Genomic DNA, 23,360 nt, shown 5'->3' with positions numbered 1-23,360 from the left:
CATCAGACAGACACCATGTCCCTTATATGTCCTAAGTTTTGGGGTAGTTTGTTATTCAGCAATAACTGGAACAAACTTTGGCAACTCCACTAATTTGTTTAAAGGTTACGAAGGAGAGGGAAAAAGTCCCCAGGCCCATTATGAACCAGCCCTACAGTGCTAGGAGTCCAAGAGATTCAAGCATCATAATGTATTCTTATTTCTAAGATTCCAGATGGAAATTTGTATCTCTACCAAGTTCCTCATGATAAATGACCTCTTCACAGAAACTCAAAGTCAGAACCTCTCTGAATTTGTTGCTCCACACTTAAATAATCTGGTTTCTTAGGTAACATTAGCTCTGTAATACTTAGTCCATATCCCTATGCATATACAGTATAGCATAGTGATTAAAAAGCATGGGGTCTAGGGGCGCCTGGGTGGCTCAGTCAGTTGAGCATCCAACTCTCGATTTCGGCTCAGGTCATGATCCCAGGGTCGTGGCTTAAGCCCCATGTCAGGCTCCACGCTGAGCGTGGAGTCTGCTTAGGATTTTCTCTCTTTCTTCCTCTGCCCATCCCCCCAGTTTGTGCTCTATCTCCAAAATTAAAAAAACATTTTTTTAATTACAAAAAAAAGCAGGGGTTCTGGAGTAAGATTGCTTGGGTACTAAATAATTGTGTGACCTCAGGTTAAGTTACTTAACCAAGCCACTCTACTAGTTTTCTCATCTGAAAAATGAGGATGTACCTAAAGAGTTATGAGAACTGAATTTATGTATATTAAATGCTTAAAACACTAAATTTACACATAACTAGACACACTGTACTGTACAAGGTATTATTTAACAACACATAGCTCAAATTTAACACTAAGGTGAACCTAATGACAATTCTGCTGGTAAACATAAGGGATACGTATAAAGAGAATCAACTATATTCTTACTGAGTGAAAGTTGCATGCCTTCAACCACTTTCCGTTTTCCTGTAGATGGTTTTGATTTTTTACTCCGCACAGTTGACCCTCGACTGCTGATACCACTAATGACTGACATGGTGTCATCATCACCACCAGCTAGCAAAGAATTTCGGTAAGACATCAGTGGAAGCCACACATCTTCTCTTCGGAGTGACATCTGAAAGGTCATGAACTTTTCCAAGTAAACATACCTTAAAAAGAAGTAGAAACCATTAGTTCTGATACATAAAACTGCCATAGTTTCCCCACCCCCCCCCCCCCGCCAATTTTTATTTATTCCTACTAATCTTAAGGCTCACATACCATATGGAACAATGATTTAAATTAGACTTAAACAAAATTAGAATGAAACAAACATTTTCTCAAAACACACAGTAACAACTCAAGGATTTTAGTGTTTTCTTTTCCATTATGTTTCTTTCTGTTCTATCCTAACTTTACAGGTCTTCTGCTAGGAGAACCAAATAATATTTCTGGAAAGAGAACTGGATTGAAAATCACACAAATTTGGGTTCTAGTCCCAGTTCCACCAAGCCCTAGCTGTACATGCAGGGGACACATTACTTCATGATTCAATCTCAGCCTCATTGGTACAGTGACAAGGTATTTTGTCTCTATCAAGATTCTTCATTAAATGAAATAATCCAGAGCATTTCAGCTTAGTATTTGCCAAGCATCCACTATGTCACTATGTCCTCAGCACTGGGGATTGGTACAAAGATGAAAAAGCTATGGCCTCTATCTGCAGCCTGATGGAAGTCATACATTTATCCATGGATCCAAGTATCATGAGGATTCCATGGCTTATATGTAATATAGCAATAACAATTCAACTAACATTTGTGTGACTACATTATGTATTAGGCATTTTATTCTTAGGTTCTTTAACTTTAGTCTCATAGTCCTGTGAGGGAGATATTCTCCTTACTTGACAGATGAGGAAGCAAAGGATAAGAATGAGAAAGCAACAGAACCAGGATTCAAATCCCAGACTTTTTAAAGTGTTTATTTATTTTTGAGAGAAAGAGAGACAAAGCGTGAGCAGAGGAGGGGCAGAGACAGGGAGACACAGAATCAGAAGCAGGCTCCAGGCTCTGAGCTGTCAGCACAGAGCCCGATGCGGGGCTCCAACTCACGAACCACAAGATCACGACCTGAGCCGAAGTCAGATGCTTAACCGACTGAGCCACCCAGGTGCCCCTCAAATTCCCAGACTTTTGACACTAAGAGTTCAGTGCTTTATTGTCTAAATTATGTTTCAAATACATGAACACAATTTTTGTCAACTAACTATAATGTGTAACCCAAATAATCTGTTGTCACAATAATGACTAATTCGAATCAATTCAAAATCACCAGTTTTAAACACCATTAAAGACAAAGGATAGGAGGAATCAGTTACAAAGATACTGCTTGGGGTTAGTTCACTATTTATTAATTATATTCCAGGTATACAGAGTAGTACAATACTCCTCAAAGTGTAGACTATCAACTGGCCATCATTCTGAAAACTGTTACCAATCTGCAGCAAGATATGGAGCTTGGGCCAAAATATACTCACTGGTAGAAAGATTTACAGCTACGTATCCACCACATAGCTTAAATGAACATTCCAGATAAGGGGCCCTCCTTGATGCTATTTCCCTTTGTCCTCTTCCCTGCCACAAAGGCTTACTACTAACCTGAATTTGCTATTTAACATCCCCATGCATATTTTTAATATTTTTAATAAATATTTTTCTCAAGTTTTTATTTCAATTCCAGTTAGTTAACATACAGTATAATATTAGTTTCGGGTTTAGAATTTAGGGATTCAACAACACCTGGTGCTCATCATAACAAGTACCATCGTAACAAGTACCTTCCTTAATCCCCATCCCCTATAAATCCCCTTACTCACCTACCCTCTGGAAACTGTCAGTTTGTTCTCTCTAGTTAAGAGTCTGTTTCTTGGTTTGCCTTTCCCCATCATTTTTGTTTGTTTCATTTCTTAAATTCCACATGAGTGAAATCATAATATATTTTTAATATATATTTGTCTATAACTATTATAGCAGTTTTGTACTTTGACTTTTACACTCAAAATTATATTTCAAAAATCTAACCATTTTTGGAAGAGTGGTGTCAGCTAATCCTATGGTGTTAATAATTTTCCAATATATAGTGTATCAAATCAAAATGTACACCTTAAAATTGTTCAATGTTGTATGTCAACAATATCTCAGTAAAGTTGAGAAAAGAGCTTTTATTTTTTTTTTAATTTTTTTTTAACGTTTATTTATTTTTGATACAGAGAGACAGAGCATGAACGGGGAGGGTCAGAGAGAGGGAGACACAGAATCTGAAACAGGCTCCAGGCTCTGAGCTGTCAGCACAGAGCCCGACGCGGGGCTCGAACTCACGGACCGCGAGATCATGACCTGAGCTGAAGTCGGCCGCCCAACCGACTGAGCCACCCAGGCGCCCCGAGAAAAGAGTTTTTTGTTTTTTTTTTTTTTTTAATTTTTTTTTTCAACGTTTTTTATTTATTTTTGGGACAGAGAGAGACAGAGCATGAACGGGGGAGGGGCAGAGAGAGAGGGAGACACAGAATCGGAAACAGGCTCCAGGCTCCGAGCCATCAGCCCAGAGCCTGACGCGGGGCTCGAACTCACGGACCGTGAGATCGTGACCTGGCTGAAGTCGGACGCTTAACCGACTGCGCCATCCAGGCGCCCCGAAAAGAGCTTTTAAAGATGACATCTGAGTAACATATAACATGGTGATTATAGTTGATGATGGTGTATTTGGTGTATTATTATTACACTGTATAATTGGAATTTGCTAAAAGAGGAGCATCTAAGTATTCTCAAAAAAAACCAACAGGGTAAATATGTGAGGTGACAGACGTGTTAATTAACTTGATCAGAGGAATCTTCTCAAAATATACAAAATCATCATACTGCACACTTTAAATATATTACAATTTGGGGGCGCTTGTGTGGCTCAGTTGCTTGAGTGTCCAACTCTTGGTTTTGGCTCAGATCATGATCTCACGATTTGGGAGTTCAAGCCCCGCATCAGGCTCTGCACTGACAGCGTGGAGCCTACTTGGGATTCTCTCCCTCTCTCTCTGCCCCTAACTCATGCTTGCTCGCTCTTTCTCTCTCTCTCTCTCTCAAATAAAAGTAATTTATGGCATGAGACTACTAGAAATTTGAACAATGACTGGGTGTTTAATGAAATTAAGAAATTATGTTTACTTTGGAAAAGATCTAACCATTTTGACTGCTTATGACATCCTATTGTATAACAATCAATTGATCTCATTTTCTAATTATAGATATTGTTTTGACCTTTCCTCTATTCAAAACCTGCAATGGTCAAATTATTTTATGGTTCTCCATGTACACATGTGTAAGTTTCTCTAGGGTATCTACCTATGAACAGAATTACTGGATCATAAGATAGGGAGAATATTAAACGTTACTAGACACTGCCAAACAGCTTCACAAAGTGGTCTTGTATCAATTTACGCTATCACCAACAAGGATAAAAGTCTCCTTCTCCACATCTTTGACAATACTTTGCACTATCAGACTTTTTAATTTTTGCTAATCTGCTATGTGAGAAATGATTTTTCATTGTTTTATAATTTCGATTTCTCTGGTTAATAATGCTAATGTAATTTTTAAATGAGATAAATTTATATATAATAAAGTGCAGAGAACTTAAGAATACAGTTGGATCAGTTTTGCAAATTAATGCAGTCATGTAACCTACACATCTATGAAGATAAAGAACATTCCCATGATCCTACAAATTACTTTATGTCCCTTTTCCCATTCAACACCCCCAACCCTAAAAGTAACCACTACAGGGATTTCTACCACAAGAGAGTAGTTTTGTCTGCTTCAGAAAATCATGTAAAACCTACACAATCTTTCAGTGCAAAATACTGGTAGACTTTCAGAAGAGGTACTATGAGTTACTCATATTCCTCTGCCCTTTTATACCTCAAAGAGGGGAGTAAATTTTGAGAATTTTCACTTGGGCTCTCTTAGAATATAAGTCACCATTTTAGGAGACCACACTAGAAAAGAATTCTGTCTAACTGGTCTGCTGAGGATAGGACTAGTCGGTTAAAGCAAAAAAGATAAAAAGGAAACTTCTACTTTCCAGTGTAGTCACAGCTCAACACAGAGACTAACATGAGCCTGGATGAATTACTGATATTATTATCTATTAGGTTAAGGTGAAGAATGCAGATAAGAATACATAAAGCATTCAAGTAAACAACTCTAAAGCCACAACTACACTGAAGGGCAACATAGGAATTAAAATGGAGTATTACGCATAAAATACAGTTATAATCCTTAAATTATAGAATTTTTTGATGCATAAAGTATTTTGTGTGTTAATGTAATCCTACAACTGTGCAGAAGGGAGAAAAACCAAGTGTAACAATTCATCTTTAAGAATTTCAAAACAGAGATGCGTGGGTAGCTCAGTTGGTTGAGCATCTCTTGGTTCTGACTCTTGGTTTTGGCTCAGGTCATGATCCCAGGGTTGTGGGACAGAGCCCCCCATCGGGCTCCATGCTAGGCTTAAGATTCTCTCTCTCCCTCTCTCTCTGCCCCACTTTCCCATTCGCACACACTCTCTCCAAAACAAAACAAAACACACAGGAATTTCAACACAAACATAAATAGAATATTTTTAGCAAATACATACACCGTTCTTTTGTCTTGTCGGAGTAGTTTAGAAGAAAATTCGCTCAAGATATCAAGAAATGCCAAATTTAAAGGTGGATGGCTCTCTCCTTGTGGGTTAGGCTCTTTAAAAGCAAATTCTATGCCATCTCTGCAACAACAAAAAAACAAAACATTTAAGGGTCACAATACGAAATTTAGTAACACAGAAAGGAAATTTCTCTCTATATATAGTTTTGTTCCACTATTAAGATGTTTCCTCTGCCATGCATTTAATCTGAGGAATAAAGAGAATAAGGAGCCTATAGTGTGAGAATGAGCAAGTACATGTATATTTTATGTCACTGTTATTTTAAAACTAAAACACACAGAGGAATACACACACACCAGCTAGCATTACTTTGAATGTGGTTTGGTATATCTACATTCTTGGATCTCTTCTCCAAAGAAAACAGACCAAATTCTCTCATGTAATGATCAATATATAGTCTGTATTTTTCAAGACATAAGGAGACCTACTATGACGCTTAAAACTAATTTAAATATTATTAAAAAAATACTTCTAACATTGCATTTAAGAGTCAATTTCAAAATTTAATTTCACTTAGGGCCCATTTTAAATATATTTATTTAGTGACAAATACCTCTAATCAAGACAACAACCCAATGTTATATTCTTACAGTCTATCAAAAATGTAACTGTGTAAAAAACAATCCGATGAAATTGGGGAGGAAGGAATGGAAGGCTACTACAAGAAGAAAATAATATATTACTTTCTCAAAATAATCACTACATGTGTGGTCCTTAAATAATACCTAAAATTATCATCCAATGTATTACAGAAAGGCATAAAATGGAATTTGAGATGTTCAGAACAAAGTAAAAGGAGAGAGGGAGTTAAAACTGGGGTATGGGACTAACTTAAAGAAGAAAAATACCTGTAGGGAGATATTTAACACATTTATAACTAAGTAAGCAAGGAGTAAAAGAGACACAAATGAAACAAAGAGCTTTCGTGAAAGAGAGTCCAAGCCTCTTGATATTCCCAAAGGCCAGGCTCTTCATCCAGAATTAAGAAGTAAAGCGTATTACTATCCACGTGCTGGTTATGTTAAAACTCTAAAATATACTCCTATTTAAAAGCATGATTGAATGCTAAAATATATGACCAAAATAAAGTCAGATAATTTTCAATTTTGATAAGGGCAAAGAATAAATGCAGGCAGAAAGAAGGCTGTGGCTCAAAACAAGGGAAAAGAGCACTACAAAATAGAAAACAGAACCACAGAAAGAGAAAAATTGAATCAAATCTCAAAAATTTCTCTACCTAGCAGTGAGATTATAATAAAAGCTATTAAAAGAGATTTTATAATACCTGATGAATATGTGTTGCTTTTCTTCACATAATTTATAAGGATTTTTGTATTGTTTTAATTAAAGCAAAGACTTTCTATAAAAGAAGTTTTAGTCCCAATACATGTGTTAATGGAGATAGCATTATTACTGGTTCTCAAGAAAGGAGATATGCCACAGATTTGAAAAAAAAATAATAAAGCATCAACTGAATTTGGTCATTCTAAACAAAAGAAGTAAATACAAAAAAATTTCATGATTAAAAAACAGGAGAGCTGAATAAAATATTTGGAGATTACTTGTGTAGCATAGCAATGGCCTCCCTTGTTTTCAACTGATCGAGTCCAAAAGTTAAAGCAAAACGTCGAGCAAGTTCTTTTATGCCGCTAAATGTTGAGGATGATCTATCAAAATTATAGCCGTTTTCCTGTATCATTTCATTAAAAAGCTGTTTGGGAAAAAAGAAAGCATGTTAGAGTTTTGTAATAAGTATAGATTACTAACATCTTTTAAGATCTCATATTCTTTAGGTGATCCATAAATGGGGCATTGTATTTTATACTAAAACATGGATTTTTAAGAACATGATAGAAATGACCAAAATTACAGTACTTCATACATTCAGACTAGAGGGAGTTACTGACATTAAGAACTCTTTAGGTTAATTATGGTATAATTCTATTCTGCTGGAATTAACTGGATATTAAAACAGCATATAAAAATATAAAGAAAAAGGAAACCCACTCCATTATTAGGCAACTATGTGTTACTTCCCATTTAAATAATGAATCTTCACATCAAGAACTTCCATAAGTAAGCACAACAAAATATAATTTTCAACTACCAAATGGCCAAGGTTTTCAACAAATAATGGCTACTACTGATAAGACTATCATGCAACAAGCACTGTGACCTGCTAGAAACATAATTGAAAGATAACCTTTCTATAGAGCAATCTGTATTGAAAACTGTAAAAGTCTGATGTCCTTTATCTAAACAATTCTAATTACTGGACTTTACTCAAAGGAATAATAGTATCTGTGCACGATACATAGGTACAAAAATGTTTTGGTGTTATTTATAATGGCAAGGATAGTAAAAGACCTCAATGCTAAACAAGGAGAGATACTGATTAAATTATGGTCCTTGTATAAAATGGAATACTATATAGTCATTTAAAATGCTCAAAAAAGGGGCGCCTGGGTGCCTCAGGCGGTTGAGTGTCAGACTTTGGCTCAGGTCATGATCGTGCGGTTTGTGAGTTCAAGCCCCACATCAGGCTCACTGCCGTCAGCACAGAGCCTGCTTCAGATCCTCTGTCCCTCTCCCACTTGCACTTTCTCAAAAATAAATAAAACATTACAGGAAAGTAATGGCATGAAAGTGTTATGCTTTATTAACATGAAAAATTCAGGCTTAGAAAATAGAATGCATAATATGGCTTAATTTTTTATAAAACTTAAGGTTTCATATAGGCATAAAAGACTAAGAAGGCTATTAAAAACTAAAAATGTATTTGTTAGGTGAAAAACAAGGATGTTGTATTTTTTCTAGTTCCTATATTTTCTTTTCTTTTTTTTTTTTTTTAAATTTTTTTTTTCAACTTTTTTTTTTTTTTTTTAGTTCCTATATTTTCTAAACTTTCTACAGGGAGAAGCTATTGGTTTATAAGAGAAGAAAAGTTACTTAAATGTCAACCTTAAATCCTTTTAAATTCCATTAACGTTTTTTCAGTGTTTATTTTTGAGAAACAGAGGAAGAGAGAGAGCACACACGTGAGCAGGAGATTGGGGGGAGGTGGGAGGGAAAGAAAATATCCCAACAGGCTCCACACTGTCAGCACAGACATGACATAGGGCTCAAACTCACAAACTGTGAGATCATGACCCGAGCCAAAATCAAGAGTCGGACGCTTAACCAAATGAGCCACCCAGGGACCCCTCTATTGACTTTAATGAAGAATATCCAGGGGCGCCTGGGTGGCTCAGTCGGTTGAGCGTCCAACTTCGGCTCAGGTCATGATCTCATGGGTCGTGAGTTTGAGCGCCACGTCGAACTCTGTGCTGACAGCTCGGAGCCTGGAGCCTGCTTCAGATTCTGTGTCTCCCTCTCTCTCTGCCCTTCCCCCACTCATGCTCTCTGCCAAAAATAAATAAACATTAAAATAAAAAAATTTTTTTAAATAAAAGAATATCCAGGGGCACCTGGGCGGCTCAACTGGTTAAGCATCTGAATTCGGCTCAGGTCATGATCGCATAGTTTGTGGGTTCGAGCCCCACGTTGGGCTTTGTGCTGACAGCTCAGAGCCTGACGCCCGCTTTGAATTCTGTGTCTCCCTCTCTCTCTCTGCCCCTCCTCTACTTGTGCTCTAGTAAACATTAAAGAATATCCAAATATGCAAATGGGATTAAGAAATTCAATACCTAGATTTCTTAAAAGGAAATTTATCAAACTGAAATAGGTTGGGTTATGTTCTATACGCATTCGGTCTCCAGAGACAAACGCATATTAAGCAAATGATTTTTACGAAGTTAAACTTGCCTCACCACTGTCAAAATGAAAATGAGTATTGTGGTTTGATTATAAAACTGATAAATGCTCATTAAGGTAAATGTGAAAATGAAAAAAAAAAAAAAAACAGTAAAATTCACTTGAAAACTACCAAAGCAAGTTAACCACAGCTAAAATTTTGGTGAGGATTTCTCCAGATATACAGAGAAGTTCAATTTTACAGGGATGCTGTACTATACTCTTTTTCATTTTATTCTCAAACTATATATTTGGTCTTTACACATTAGTGAAAGTGAATACAGATCTACACGACTTTTAAGTGCTACACCAAAAAGGAAAAAAACAATTTTAAGTACTACACAATAGTCATTGCAAGAGATGCATTGCACAATATAGTCATCTAATATCTTATTGATAGACATTTGGATTATTTCTAATTTCTTGCTATTCTAAACAACCCTGCCATGTGTGATATTATATACCTCTTTTTGCAAACTTGTCCTATTACCACTTTGGATAAAATTTTAAAAGCAGAATTGAAGCGTGGCCAAAAATGGCATACACGTTATGCATTTTGATATACATTGCCAAACAACTGCCTACCAGGAAGCTTGTACCAACACATACTGCTGACCGTACCTATTTCTCCCACATCTTAGATAGCTCTAAGTGTTGCCAGTCTGAAAGCAAAAAATGATCTCACTTGCACAATGTCTACTAGTGAGACTCAAAATCATGTATTTCTACCTTCATGAACTGTGTATTGCATCCTTTGTCCAGTTTTCTACTTGTTACCTTGAAAACTCTTAGATGTTAATTATGTTTAACCAAGTTGATACTTTGTATCTTACCTGTTGCAAACTGAGAATAAGGGTCTTTGCACACTGAATTTTGTCTATCTGCCTTGTTTTACTCATCGTTTCTTTTATGATGTCTCCATAGTCATTATAATACTAGAAAAGAAATTTGTACAAATTAGAGCCTTATCTCCTAAAACTTTTGGACAATAAGGCTAATTTTATGTTAGCCATGTGAGTATGCCACAAAATATGTATTTGGCTGAACTTACACATTCAGAGGCAGAATAAAAATGTTACTAAACTTTAAAATAATTTCTAAGTATATAATCCCTAACACCAGTAAATTCTAAAACAGTTGAGATCCAATCACATTAAGCTCCAGACCTGGTTTTAAGGAGGTGCGGAGTAAAACACTAAGTAATCAGGTTATGCACATTGTCTGAAATAGCACAAAGGATATAAACAAAGTTCTTGTGCTCTTTGTGAACTATCAAGACAATGAATATAATCCCAGTTACATTTAGAACTTATTCATTGTTACAACAGGCCCACAGGTCACATGTAGTTTCCAACTTTATTAATTTGGCTTATGGAAACTAACAGCCTGTTAACATTTAAAAGAAAACTCATTGTGTGTGACATTTGTATTATACATTCATCGCACATGAATTTTTTTCTTCTAATTTAAGACCTTGTTTCAAAATGAATACAGAACTATCAGAGATAACAGGATAACCATACCCTTATGACTAATAAAACTGACTTTACAATACCTAAGTCAAAAAGTTTAAACTTGCAAAATGACTTCACAACCTTAGTTTTTTTTAAAAAACCTAAAAACAATAATGCCAAATAACTTAAATTCCAAATTTACAATGGTTCTAAGAGAGTTCTATCATGTAGCAAAATATTTCAAAGAGAGAACTAATTAATTAGGTTTTGACAAATTTATTGCATATTTAGTGACAGCAAAGTCTTAAAAAGTTCACATTTATAATTAGATTTTACTTGAGAAAGGATTAAAGAAAAACTATCCTACCACATTTAGTCATATTTCATTAGTACCGCTAATAATATCCTTTCTACTACCACTTAAAAATTAGAGAATCTCACAGGTACTTATGAAAATTGTGAATAACCCACTGTGAATCAAATCAGATTTTCAAAGCCTAAAGGAACCTTAGTTATCACAGTGGAACAGATGAAGAAAGACAGGACACAAAAGGTATTGAATTACTCAAGGTCACGAGCTGCATAGTAACCAAGCCAGAACTATAGCAGCTAGGTCTCCTGACTCCTGGAACAATACCCTTTTTATGCTACATCAAGCAGAGGAGGAACATCATCCTGTTGTCTTAAACCAAATCACAAAGGTAATTTCTAACAGTGCTAGTTAACCTAAGACAAAATGTTTCCAATACTGTAAAAGATGTGAACCAACAAATCCAAAATGTCCATTAATGGAAGAGTAGAAGTATGAGGTCATGTTACCGAAAAAATTAGATTTTAAAAGAAATTTTACTTTATGCTAGAAAAGTAATTTACTGTTTAAAAAATTCAATGGCAATCAGGCATAAAAGCCAGTGTTACACTCATTTTCTTTTAAGCATTATAAAAATAAGTTGCTATCCATTTTTCAACTTTACCTTCATATACTGCTTGAAGATATCTGCAGCTGTATTCATCTCCACCACAGTATATACAATTAGCTTACAAAATGCTGCAAGTAAATTTCTTCTCTTGTGCAAAGCTTCAATTTTGCTGGCTTCATCCTCCTGTTGACCGTCTGAGAAAAAAAATTACAAACATTAAGCCATCTTGTATTTTACTTCTGCCATATGTATTTTTTAATTCTTACTATAAAATACCTTTATTTTGGAGAATTTGAAAAAATAAGGAAAAAGCATTTAAATGAAATGCAAATTATAGTCACTCTTAATATCTCAGTGAATGATCAGTTCCTTAATCCCAAGAGAGAAAATTTTTGTGAACTCAAACAGTAATCATAAGGCTGCCTGTTGAAGACATAACAGGAACAAGTGGAATGAGTCAGAGGAACTGATGTTTAGTGAAGTCAGGCTGAGCCTGCCTAACCCATTCATTCACTTGCCTAAAGGATAGTTTGCCAATGAGATCTGCAGACTCCGTGTCTTTGGTTAAGGCTCTTCACAGGGGACAGCCAAGCTCAGAAACCTTCCTATCCCTTCAAGGATGATTCGACCCTACCCTACCCTCAACATACTTATGTTATGCATATTACATATATTCGGTAAGTCTGGCCTAGGAACCATTCTTTTTAAGGTAACTTCACACATTTCTACTCAGATCCATTGTGTGAGATGTTGACATTCAGAGTTATCAAGGAGTAAGACTTACTTCCAACTGAATAGTCAAGGAAGCTGGACTATAGCCTCCAAGTACTGCCAAAAGACTCTTTCTAATTATTTGATACTGCAAATGAAATTGTGATGATACCTTTTATATATAAAGCTACGTATTTTCTTCTGGATAAATTTTACAAACGAAATTCCTTATAAAAACTATCTAATTTTGATTTACATTTCTTTGGTTAGCAGTGAAGTTAAAGTTTTTCATGCATTGATTAGACATTTATATTTCCTCTTTTGTGAACAGTAGGTGCATATCCTGTCAGCTCTTCAATATAACATCACCAATATCAAACAACTAATTTGTGTAAAGTAAGAATGTTCTTTAAAACAAATATTTTACCCGGTCTCTGATGATCCTTGATAACTGCTAGTAAGTCAAAACCAAATTTTGAGAATAGGAATTTCAGACAGAGCATCAGAAAAAGTTATCATGAGTGCATACTCCAGAATCCCAAAGCCATTTGATTAGAAACCTAAAATGTATTGTTTACTCTTTTAAAAGATTGCACTGAATATACCAGCTTTGTCTAAACATCTCTGTGATTGTAATGGATTTCTATACGATACTGTTTCCAATCACTGTTTAGTACTACTCTTAGGAAGTACATGTATTCAGATGTTTTCCCCCTACAGACTAAATTGCCCAGATATTAAGAGTTTTTGGGGGCGCCTGGGTGGCGCAGTCGGTTAAGCGTCCGACTTCAGCCAGGTCACGATCTCGCGGTCCGTGAGTTCGAGCCCCGCGTCAGGCTCTGGGCTGATGGCTCGGAGCCTGGAGCCTGTTTCCAATTCTGTGTCTCCCTCTCTCTCTGCCCCTCCCCGTTCATGCTCTGTCTCTCTCTGTCCCAAAAATAAATAAAAAAACGTTGAAAAAAAAATTAAAAAAAAAAAAAAAAAAAAGAGTTTTTGGGGCGCCTGGGTGGCGCAGTCGGTTAAGCGTCCGACTTCAGCCAGGTCACGATCTCGCGGTCCGTGAGTTCGAGCCCCGCGTCGGGCTCTGGGCTGATGGCTCGGAGCCTGGAGCCTGTTTCCGATTCTGTGTCTCCCTCTCTCTCTGCCCCTCCCCCGTTCATGCTCTGTCTCTCTCTGTCCCAAAAATAAATAAAAAATGTTGAAAAAAAAAAAATTAAAAAAAAAAAAAAAAAAGAGTTTTTGAGCTCTGATTTTGGGTTTGTTTTTAAAGTTAATTTATTTTTTTGGTAGTCTCTACACCCAAAGTGGGGCTTGAACTCATGACCCTGAATAAAGAATCACATACACTTCTGAGTCAGCCAGGCACCCTGGTTTTTTTCCACTTCTTACTGAAAACCAGCCACTTGTAGGGATTAAACAATGTTAGAGATTTATCTCACCCACTGGGCCTCTCATAGATGTTAGCTGCCATTGTTATTTTGTGTTGTCATTGCCTCTAGAAGCACTCTCTGTTTTACGCTCCCCTTCTCATGAGATGTAGACAAACAAATCAAATAAATAACCATGGGTCTACAACATCAGGGGTTAGATGAAAACGAAAAGCAATGGAAACTCATGTTCCTGGTGGGAAAATAAAACAATACAACAACTTGGAAGAATAATTTCACAACACGTGGTCAAGTTAAGACACACACAGACTATATAATCTGGCAATTCCATTCTTAGATATGCACTAGAAAAGCATTTGCACGTGTGCTCAAGGGGAAAAGTGTAAGAAAACATTTGTTGTAGCACTACAATAGGGAAAAAATTGATAACAACCTAAATGTTCCTCAATATAAAAATGGATAGGGGTGCCTGGGTGGCTCAGTCAGTTAAGCGTCCGACTCTTGATTTCAGCACGGGTCATGATCTCACAGTCATGGGATCAAGCCCCATATCAGGCTCCGTGCTGAGTGTGGATCCTGTTTTGGATTCATTCATTCATTCATTCATTCATTCTCTCTGTCTCCTCCCCCCCAAAATAAAAAAAAGGAAATAACATAAAAATGGATAAAGTAGAGTTAATTCATATTATGTAACAGCAGTCAAGATGAATAAGCTATAACCATGACAACACTGACAGATTTCAAAAATGTTAATGCAAAAAAACAAGATGCAAAATAAAATGTTCAACATAATACCATTTATGTGGAAACTAGTAACATAAAATAAACTATATATTATCAGACATATAAACTTCTAATAACAAAATTAAAATCAAAGAATGGGGGCGCCTGGGTGGCGCAGTCGGTTAAGCGTCCGACTTCAGCCAGGTCACGATCTCGCGGTCCCGGTCCGTGAGTTCGAGCCCCGCGTCAGGCTCTGGGCTGATGGCTCGGAGCCTGGAGCCTGTTTCCGATTCTGCGTCTCCCTCTCTCTCTGCCCCTCCCCCATTCATGCTCTGTCTCTCTCTGTCCCAAAAATAAATAAAAAAATAAAAAATAAAAAAAAAGCAAAGAATGATAACAGCAAATTCAGAATAGCAGTTATCTCCAGGGAAAAAGAGTAATAGGACTGGGCAGGGATAAAAACAAGGATTTCTTTTGTATCTACCCTTTATTCCTTCAAAAATAAAAATCAGTAACAAATAAGGCAAAATTTGACAAGTGCTAGTGGTAGATATGGACAAATGTGTTATATTTTATATTTTTCAAAAAAACTGGAATACATTTCATTTTTAAGGTTTAAATAGGAAAAAAAAGTCCAATAAGACTGAGTATAATTTCAACAAGCTCCTAGATAACTCAGGAGTATTGGCAAGCTTATTCTCTTCTAGTTTCATGGTATAAATGTAGTAGAGGCAGTCACCCAATTAACAAAAAGGGTGGTAAACCAAAACCGATTTTCTATCAGTTTTTGGAATGCAACTATGCTTTCCCATAGAAGTTTTAAAAAACTCCTACTCATCTCTTTTAGGATCTGATTCAAATGTTAGCTTATTTCAATGGTTTGACTCCCAGGCCAGTTAAAACTTTCTCTACAAGCCCACAACAATGTGAACATGCCTCTATTAGTTATCAAATTGCAGTGAAATTATTTGTGTTTAGATACGTCTTTTCAGGGCACCTGGATAGTTGGTTAAGCATTTGACTTGATTTCGACCCAGGTTATGATTTCGTGGTTCAGGAATTCGAGCCTCAAGTCAGGCTCTGTGTTGACAGCTTGGAGCCTGCTTGGGATTCTCTCTCTCCCTCTCTCTCTGCCTCTCCCCTGAATGTGCTCTCTCTCAAAATAAATAAATAAACGTTTTTAAAAAAATAGGTATGGCTTTTCCACTTGAATTCTCAAAGGAAAAGCCACTGTTTCATTTTTTTTATATCCATAGCATCTAGTATACTGCCTGCTGACCAATAAATGTCAAATAAATGTTAAAAAAATAAAAGTCTAGGGGCGCCTGGGTGGCGCAGTCGGTTAAGCGTCCGACTTCAGCCAGGTCACGATCTCGCGGTCCGTGAGTTCGAGCCCCGCGTCAGGCTCTGGGCTGATGGCTCGGAGCCTGGAGCCTGTTTCCGATTCTGTGTCTCCCTCTCTCTCTGCCCCTCCCCCGTTCATGCTCTGTCTCTCTCTGTCCCAAAAATAAATAAAAAATGTTAAAAAAAAAAAAATAAAAATAAAAATAAAAGTCTAACTAAACCAACAGCTCAAAGTAAGAGGTAAAAAATTTTTAATGTTTATTTATTTTTGACAGAGACAGAGCAGGAGCAGGGGAAAGGCAGAGAGAGAGGGAGACACAGAATCCGAAGCAGGCTCCAGGCTCTGAGCTGTCAGCACAGAGCCCGACATGGGGCTCGAACTCACAGACCACGAGAGCATGACCTGAGCCAAAGTCGGACGCTCAACCGACTGAGCCACCCAGGCGCCCAAAGGTAAAAAGTTTTAAGTAAATAAACTTCAATACATGGACTCTTAACCAATGTTTCTGCTACTCTAGGTTTCTTAATTCTGTTTTAGCTAAATTTTAATACTTGAGAAACAAAGCTGGTTATTGATAAAAATAAGCTATAAGCCATGTCTAAAATTGTAGGCGTTTAGAAGCTGATTTGCAGTGATGTGTCATTATATGTATGGAGATTCATATATATTGATGTTATACTGCACTTCAAATTAAAAACAAACCGAGAAAGAAGCCACCCAACACTGTTTTTCCATGACCTCTTGTTCAAGTAAGGCATCTGTGTATGTAATTAGGGTAGGAAGAGTAATTTAACACTAGGCAAGGCTGGTGCAATTATTTTCCTGTGAACATTCTGTACTGCCCCAGACATTTACAGAACAGTTTCAAACATTTTCTAACATTGAGAAATCATACAGTTTAATACAACAAAAAGGTCACTTAAAGAAACACTTTATTCTGTTCAAACTACCTGAAAACTGGTAAGAAGATATCACATTATCTTTACAATATTACAAAAAATTAATAGAAATGTGCCGGAACATGAACCTGTGTTTAAAGTTTTCAGAGTAAAATATCAAATAGTATTCTACCATTTCCTTAAATTTCTGCTGGATACAAAGATTTAACAAAAAGATATCAATAAAATTACCTGCGCTGTTATTATCATCATCCTGTTCAATGAAGACATGATCCAGAATAAAGCTGAGCAACTCAGACTGCAATGAAGAATCAGGGGTGTAAACTAATGGCTCTAACATGTCCCGTCCTCCAGACATAATTTGATGGCTGAAGATCATCAGAATATCACACAGAATAGTGAAGGCCTATTAAAAAGAAGTACAGCATGCTATAATTCAAGGTTTCTCACCAACTACCACAAGAGACATATTTAACACAAAAACAGAATCTAACTTTTGCTTAAAAACATTAGTTTATTATTTTACTGAATTTTTAAAGCTGAAGAATGTAATTTTCATAATAATGATTACTAATATGTGCAATCATGTTTTACTAACTGCAAGGTAACTTCACAAATATTGTTCCTTTTCAGCAACCTTTAAGTGACTTGAACATATTAACACTGCCAAAACATGCAGTCAGGAATCAACCATAGGTTTTCTGACTCCAAATCCCATTTTACACTATATGACCGTATCTCATGTTATACATTCCTAAAGAGGAAATAACATATAAACTGGGAATGTCCTAGAATATCTCTTAGAAGAGAGATCACAAAGTCTCTGGTACTTTTTAAGCATGCTCATTCTCATTATGTGTGGTAATTAAGTAGAGAAAAAACACAACCAATTATGTGCCTCCTTATTACTCATCAGGCAAACCTGATAATATCATAATAAACATAAAGCTAATGCTGTATCTTAAGGAGCTTTATAAAAACTTGGCCAGGAGTTTTAAATGGACTCAAACACTAGTAAAAATAGAAGGAAACCAGAAAATTTTAATTACCTATTGGGAAAGGATTGTAATCAACATAGAATCTCGGGGTCACAAAGTCAACAGTAAAATACATTTGAAGGAAGACTACTGCTAGACAGATTCTAAGAGTATACTACAGAGCATAAAGCAGATCTCATTAATGGTTTTACCTTTTTGGAACTAACTACATTAACTTTTTTCTCTTTCACTTTATGCTTTCATCTCTTCTTTCAGTCTCTTCTCATTTTGCTATTATAGTAGCCATTTATACCCATCAGGATATCTGAGTTTATGAAAACTTTTGCAACATATACAGTAAGAACACAAAGTGATAAGCATGTTGGTATTTACTAATTAGGTGAACTAGCAGGTCAAGTGAACTAACCAGGAACTATTTCTGGAAGCTGTTAGAAGACTGACACACAAGATAATTCATGACCAATATTTCATGACCAAATAATTGCCAAGGCCTGAACAACAGGTTATATAGATTACATATGATAACCCATAAGGAACTGTGTGAACACTATAAGAAATAGGGAATATTAAGCTCAGTATCTTGGTGGCATATGAAAATATATCAAGTAATATTTCATGTATTAAATTTGGATCCATGTATACCTCCATTAAAATCATATCCTAAGAGTTTAAACTCAATTTACTACCTACAGAAACGCTTCTTCCTTTCATGTGAAATGTAGAGATGAAAACTGAATTTCCAAATCCTTTATTGCTATAATTCAAAACTATATATTTAAAACCGGGAAATTCAGCAATTTAATAATTACAAGAATATACTTCATATTTTTGCATGAAAAACATGAAATTCAGTAACTGGATCTTGGCCATTTAATATTTTCTAATGTATTTATGCCCAAGCATGTATGTATGGGAGGGACAAAAGGGAGTTGGAAATAAGAAAATTAAGATTAACAGTTGGAAACTGACTGTAAATTTTTCACTATATAACTCCAAATACTTCCCTGAAATCAGTTTTGATATTCTAAAATAAAATAAAATAAAATAAAGACAAGTAACACAAAGGTGGAACAACTTTACTGATCGCTTTATAGTCGGATGACTATATCTAAAATACTTTCATTGTAGCTTTAAGAATGCACTATATTCTAGGGGCGCCTGGGTGGCTCAGTCGATTAAGCGTCCGACTTCAGCTCGGGTCACGATCTCACGGTCCGTGAGTTCAAGCCCTGCGTTGGGCTCTGTGCTGACGGCTCGGAGCCCGGAGCCTGGAGCCTGCTTCGCATTCTGCGTCTCCCTCTCTCTCTCTGCCCCTCCCCAGTTCATGCTCTGTCTCTCTCTGTCTCAAAAGTAAATAAAAACATCAAAAAAAAAAAAAAAAAAGAATGCACTATATTCCACTAGGATACAGCAAAGACAGTCATAAGAGGAAAGTATATATCAATCCAGGCCTTCCTAAAGAAGGAAGAAAGGTCTCAAATACACAATGTAACCTTACACTTTAAAGAGCTGGAAAAAGAACAGCAAATAAAACCCAAAACCAGCAGGACACAGGAAATAATGAAGATTAGAGCAGAAAGCAATGCTATTGAAACAAACAAAAAAACAGATCAATGAAACCAGAAGCTGGTTCTTTGAAAGAATTAACAAAATTGATAAACCACTAGCCAGTTTGGTAAAAAGAAAAAGGAAAGGACCCAAATAAATAAAATCCAGAATGAAAGAGGAGAGATCACAACCAACACAGCAGAAATACAAACAATAATAAGAGAATATCATGAGCAATATTATACGCCAATATTATACGCCAATAAAATGGGCAATCTGGAAGAAATGGACAAATTCCCAGAAACATATATACAACCAAAACTGAAACAGGAAGAAATAGAAAATCCAAACAGACCCATAACCAGTAAAGAAATCGAATTAGTAATCAAAAATCTCCCAAAAAATAGAGGAGTCCAGGGCCAGATGGCTTTCCAGGGGAATTCTACCAAACATTTAAGGAAGAGTTAACACCTGTTCTCTTGAAGTTGTTCCTAAAAATAGAAATGGAAGAAAAACTTCCAAACCCTTTCTATGAAGCCAGCATTACCTTGATTTCAAAGCCAGACAAAGTCCCTACTAAAAAGGAGGACTATAGACCAATTTCCCTGATGAACATGGATGCAAAAATCCTCAACAAGATATTAGCCAAATGGATCCAACGGTACATTACAAAAATTATCCACTACGACCAAGTGGGATTTATTCCTGGGATCCAGGCCTGGTTCAATATCCGGAAAACAATCAATGTGATTCATCATATCAATAAGAGAGGACAAAAACCATATGATCCTCTCAACAGATGCAGAGAAAGCATTTGACAAAATACAGCATCCTTTCTTCATAAAAACCCTCAGAAATTAGGGACAGAAGGATCATACCACGAGATATCATAAAAGCCATATACGAAAGACCCAACGCTAATATCATCTTCAATGGGGGCAAACTAAGCGCTTTCCCCCTAAGGTCAGGAACAAGACAAGGATGTCCACTCTCACCACCGTTATTCAACATAGTATTGGAAGTCTTAGCCTCAGCAATCAGACAACACAAAGGAATAAAAGGCATCCAAATTGGCCAGGAGGAGGTCAAACTTTCACTCTTCATAGATGACATGATACTCTATATGGGAAACCCAAAAGGTTCCACAAAAAAACTGCTAGAACTGATTGATGAAATTCAGCAAAGTCGCAGGATATAAAATCAATGCACAGAAATCGGTTGCATTCTGATACACCAACAATGAGGCAACAGAAAGAGAAATCAAGGAATCAATCCCATTTACAATTGCACCAAAACCCATAAAATACTTAGGAACAAATCTAACCAAAGAAGTGAAAAATCTATACACTAAAACTATAGAAAGCTCATGAAAGAAATTGAAGAAGACACACAAAAAAAATGGAAAAAGATTCCATGCTCCTGGAGAGGAAGAACAAATATTGTTACAATGTCAACACTACCCAAAGGAATCTACATATTCAATGCAATCCGTATCAAAATATCACCAGCATTCTTCACAGAGCTGGAAGAAATAATCCTAAAATTTGTATGGAACCAGAAAAGACCCCGAATAGCCAAAGCAATCTTGAAAAAGAAAACCAAAGCAGGAGGCATCACAATCCCAGATCTCAAGCTGTATTACAAAGCCGTAATCATCAAGACAGTATGGTATTGACACAAAAACAGACACTCAGATAAATGGAACAGAACAGAGAACCCAGAAATGGACCCACAAACATATGGCCAACTAATCTGTGACAAAGCAGGGAAGAATATCCAAAGGAATAAAGACAGTCACTTCAGCAAGTGGTGCTGGGAAAAGTGGACAGCAACATGTAGAAGAATGAATCTGGACCACTTTCTTACACCATACACAAAAATAAACTCAAAATGGATGAAAGACCTCAATGTAAGACAGGAAGCCATCAAAATCCTCTAGGAGAAAGCAGGCAAAAACCTCTTTGACCTTGGCCGCAGCAACTTCTTAACACGTCTCCGGAGGTAAGGGAAATAAAAGCAAAAGTGAACTACTGGGACCTCATCAAAATAAAAAGCTTCTGCACAGCAAAGGAAACAATCAGCAAAACTAAAAGGCAATCGACAGAATGGGAGAAGATATTTGCAAATGACATATCAGATAAAGGGTTAGTATCCAAAATCTATAAGGAACTTAGCAAACTCAACACCCAAAAAACAAATAATCCAGTGAAGAAATGGGCAAAAGACATGAATAGACACTTCTCCAAAGAAGACATCCAGATGGCCGACCGCCACATGAAAAAGTGCTCCACGTCACTCATCATCAGGGAAATACAAATCAAAACCACAATAAGATACTACCTCACACCTGCCAGAATGGCTAACATTCACAACTCAGGCAACAACAGATGTTGGCAAGGATGCGGAGAAAGAGGAACCCTTTTGCACTGTTGGTGGGAATGCAAACTGGTGCAGCCACTTTGGAAATCAGTATGAGGGGTCCTCAAAAAATTAAAACTAGAACTACCCTACGACCCAGCAATAGCACTACTAGGTATTTACCCAAGGGATACAGGTATGCTGTTTCCAAGAGGCACATGCACCTCAAGTGTTTATAGCAGCACTATCGACAATAGCAAAAGTATGGAAAGAGCCCAAATGTCCATCGATAGACGCATAAAGATGATGTGTACACACACACACACATACATACACACACACACACACACGCACGCACGCACAATGGAGTATTACTCAGCAATCAAAAAGAATGAAATCTTGCCATTCACAACTATGTGGATGGAACTAGAGTGTATTATGCTAAGTGAAATTGGTCAGAGAAAGACAAATATCATATGACTTCACTCATATGAGGACTTTAAGACACAGAACAGATGAACACAAGGGAAGGGAAGCAAAAATATACAAACAGGGAGGGGGACAAAATATTAGAGACTCTTAAATATGGAGAACAAACAGAGGGTTACGGGGGGGGGGGGGGGGATGGGCTAAACGGGTAAGGGGCACTAAGGAATCTACTCCTGAAATCATTGTTGCACTATATGCTAACTAACTTGGGTGTAAATTTTAAAAAATGAAAAAATAAAAAAATAAAAAATACACTATAAATTAAATGAACAGTATACCCCAAAATGAAAAAATAAATAAAGAGTACCCAACAGAACACAAACTGCTGAAAATAGCACTTGTGATGACTGCTAGGGATCTATCCCAATGTGCAAAGGTTAAGGAGAATGAAATGGCTAAAAAAAAAAACCCCTTGATATCACAATGACCATTTTCACTGTATCATCATTAATATTTCTTATAACAGGATTATGAAAATGTCTTCCTCACAGAAGCATTTAAAAAGCGTATGTCCAAAAAACCTTAATCCTCTATTAGGGAATTAAAACTAAACAGGCTCTTAGTCCAAGGATCAGAATTCATTTTACAGATGGGAAAATTACCTATGGCAGCATTTAACAATATATTAATTTCCAGAATGAGGAGGTAAATAGTAGTAATGAAATCATGAGGGCATATGAAGTGCGAAGGTAACTCTTTGAAAGCAGGGAAATGATTAAAATTTTTATTTCAAAGCCCACAAAAGGAAAAATAATGTACACAATCAGGATGAACAGGAATATCAGTCTCTATCTGATAATATTCTCAGAGATGACAAAAACCGTATGGACCCATTCTCCTCCGAGGCACACTTGTACTTGGTTCATTTCAATGGGGAGCCTGCGTGGCTCAGTCGGATAGGTGTCCAAACACTTCATTTTGGCTCAGGTCATGATCTCACACTTCGTGAGATCAAACCCCATTTCAGGCTCTGTGCTGACAGCACGGGAAGGGAGG

At 36.6% G+C, this 23,360-nt stretch overlaps 1 protein-coding gene across 8 annotated transcripts in view; it reads right to left on the bottom strand.

The window, feature by feature from the left end:
- STAG2 (STAG2 cohesin complex component) overlaps positions 1 to 23,360 on the bottom strand; it is a 140,783-nt gene that overhangs the window by 14,186 nt on the left and 103,237 nt on the right. For all 8 annotated transcript variants that reach the window (XM_058713542.1, XM_058713539.1, XM_058713546.1 and 5 more), the window contains 6 exons: positions 17,203 to 17,377; positions 11,960 to 12,099; positions 10,365 to 10,466; positions 7,302 to 7,450; positions 5,671 to 5,799; positions 925 to 1,148 (listed from right to left, as the gene is read on the bottom strand). In XM_058713542.1, the coding sequence (XP_058569525.1) occupies positions 925 to 1,148; positions 5,671 to 5,799; positions 7,302 to 7,450; positions 10,365 to 10,466; positions 11,960 to 12,099; positions 17,203 to 17,377 (919 nt within the window). The remainder of the gene's footprint in view (positions 1 to 924; positions 1,149 to 5,670; positions 5,800 to 7,301; positions 7,451 to 10,364; positions 10,467 to 11,959; positions 12,100 to 17,202; positions 17,378 to 23,360) is intronic.

The sequence above is a fragment of the Neofelis nebulosa genome, chromosome X, assembly GCF_028018385.1.
Source record: "Neofelis nebulosa isolate mNeoNeb1 chromosome X, mNeoNeb1.pri, whole genome shotgun sequence".
Classification (NCBI taxonomy): domain Eukaryota; kingdom Metazoa; phylum Chordata; class Mammalia; order Carnivora; family Felidae; genus Neofelis; species Neofelis nebulosa.
This window is presented reverse-complemented; position numbering and strand designations above follow the sequence as displayed.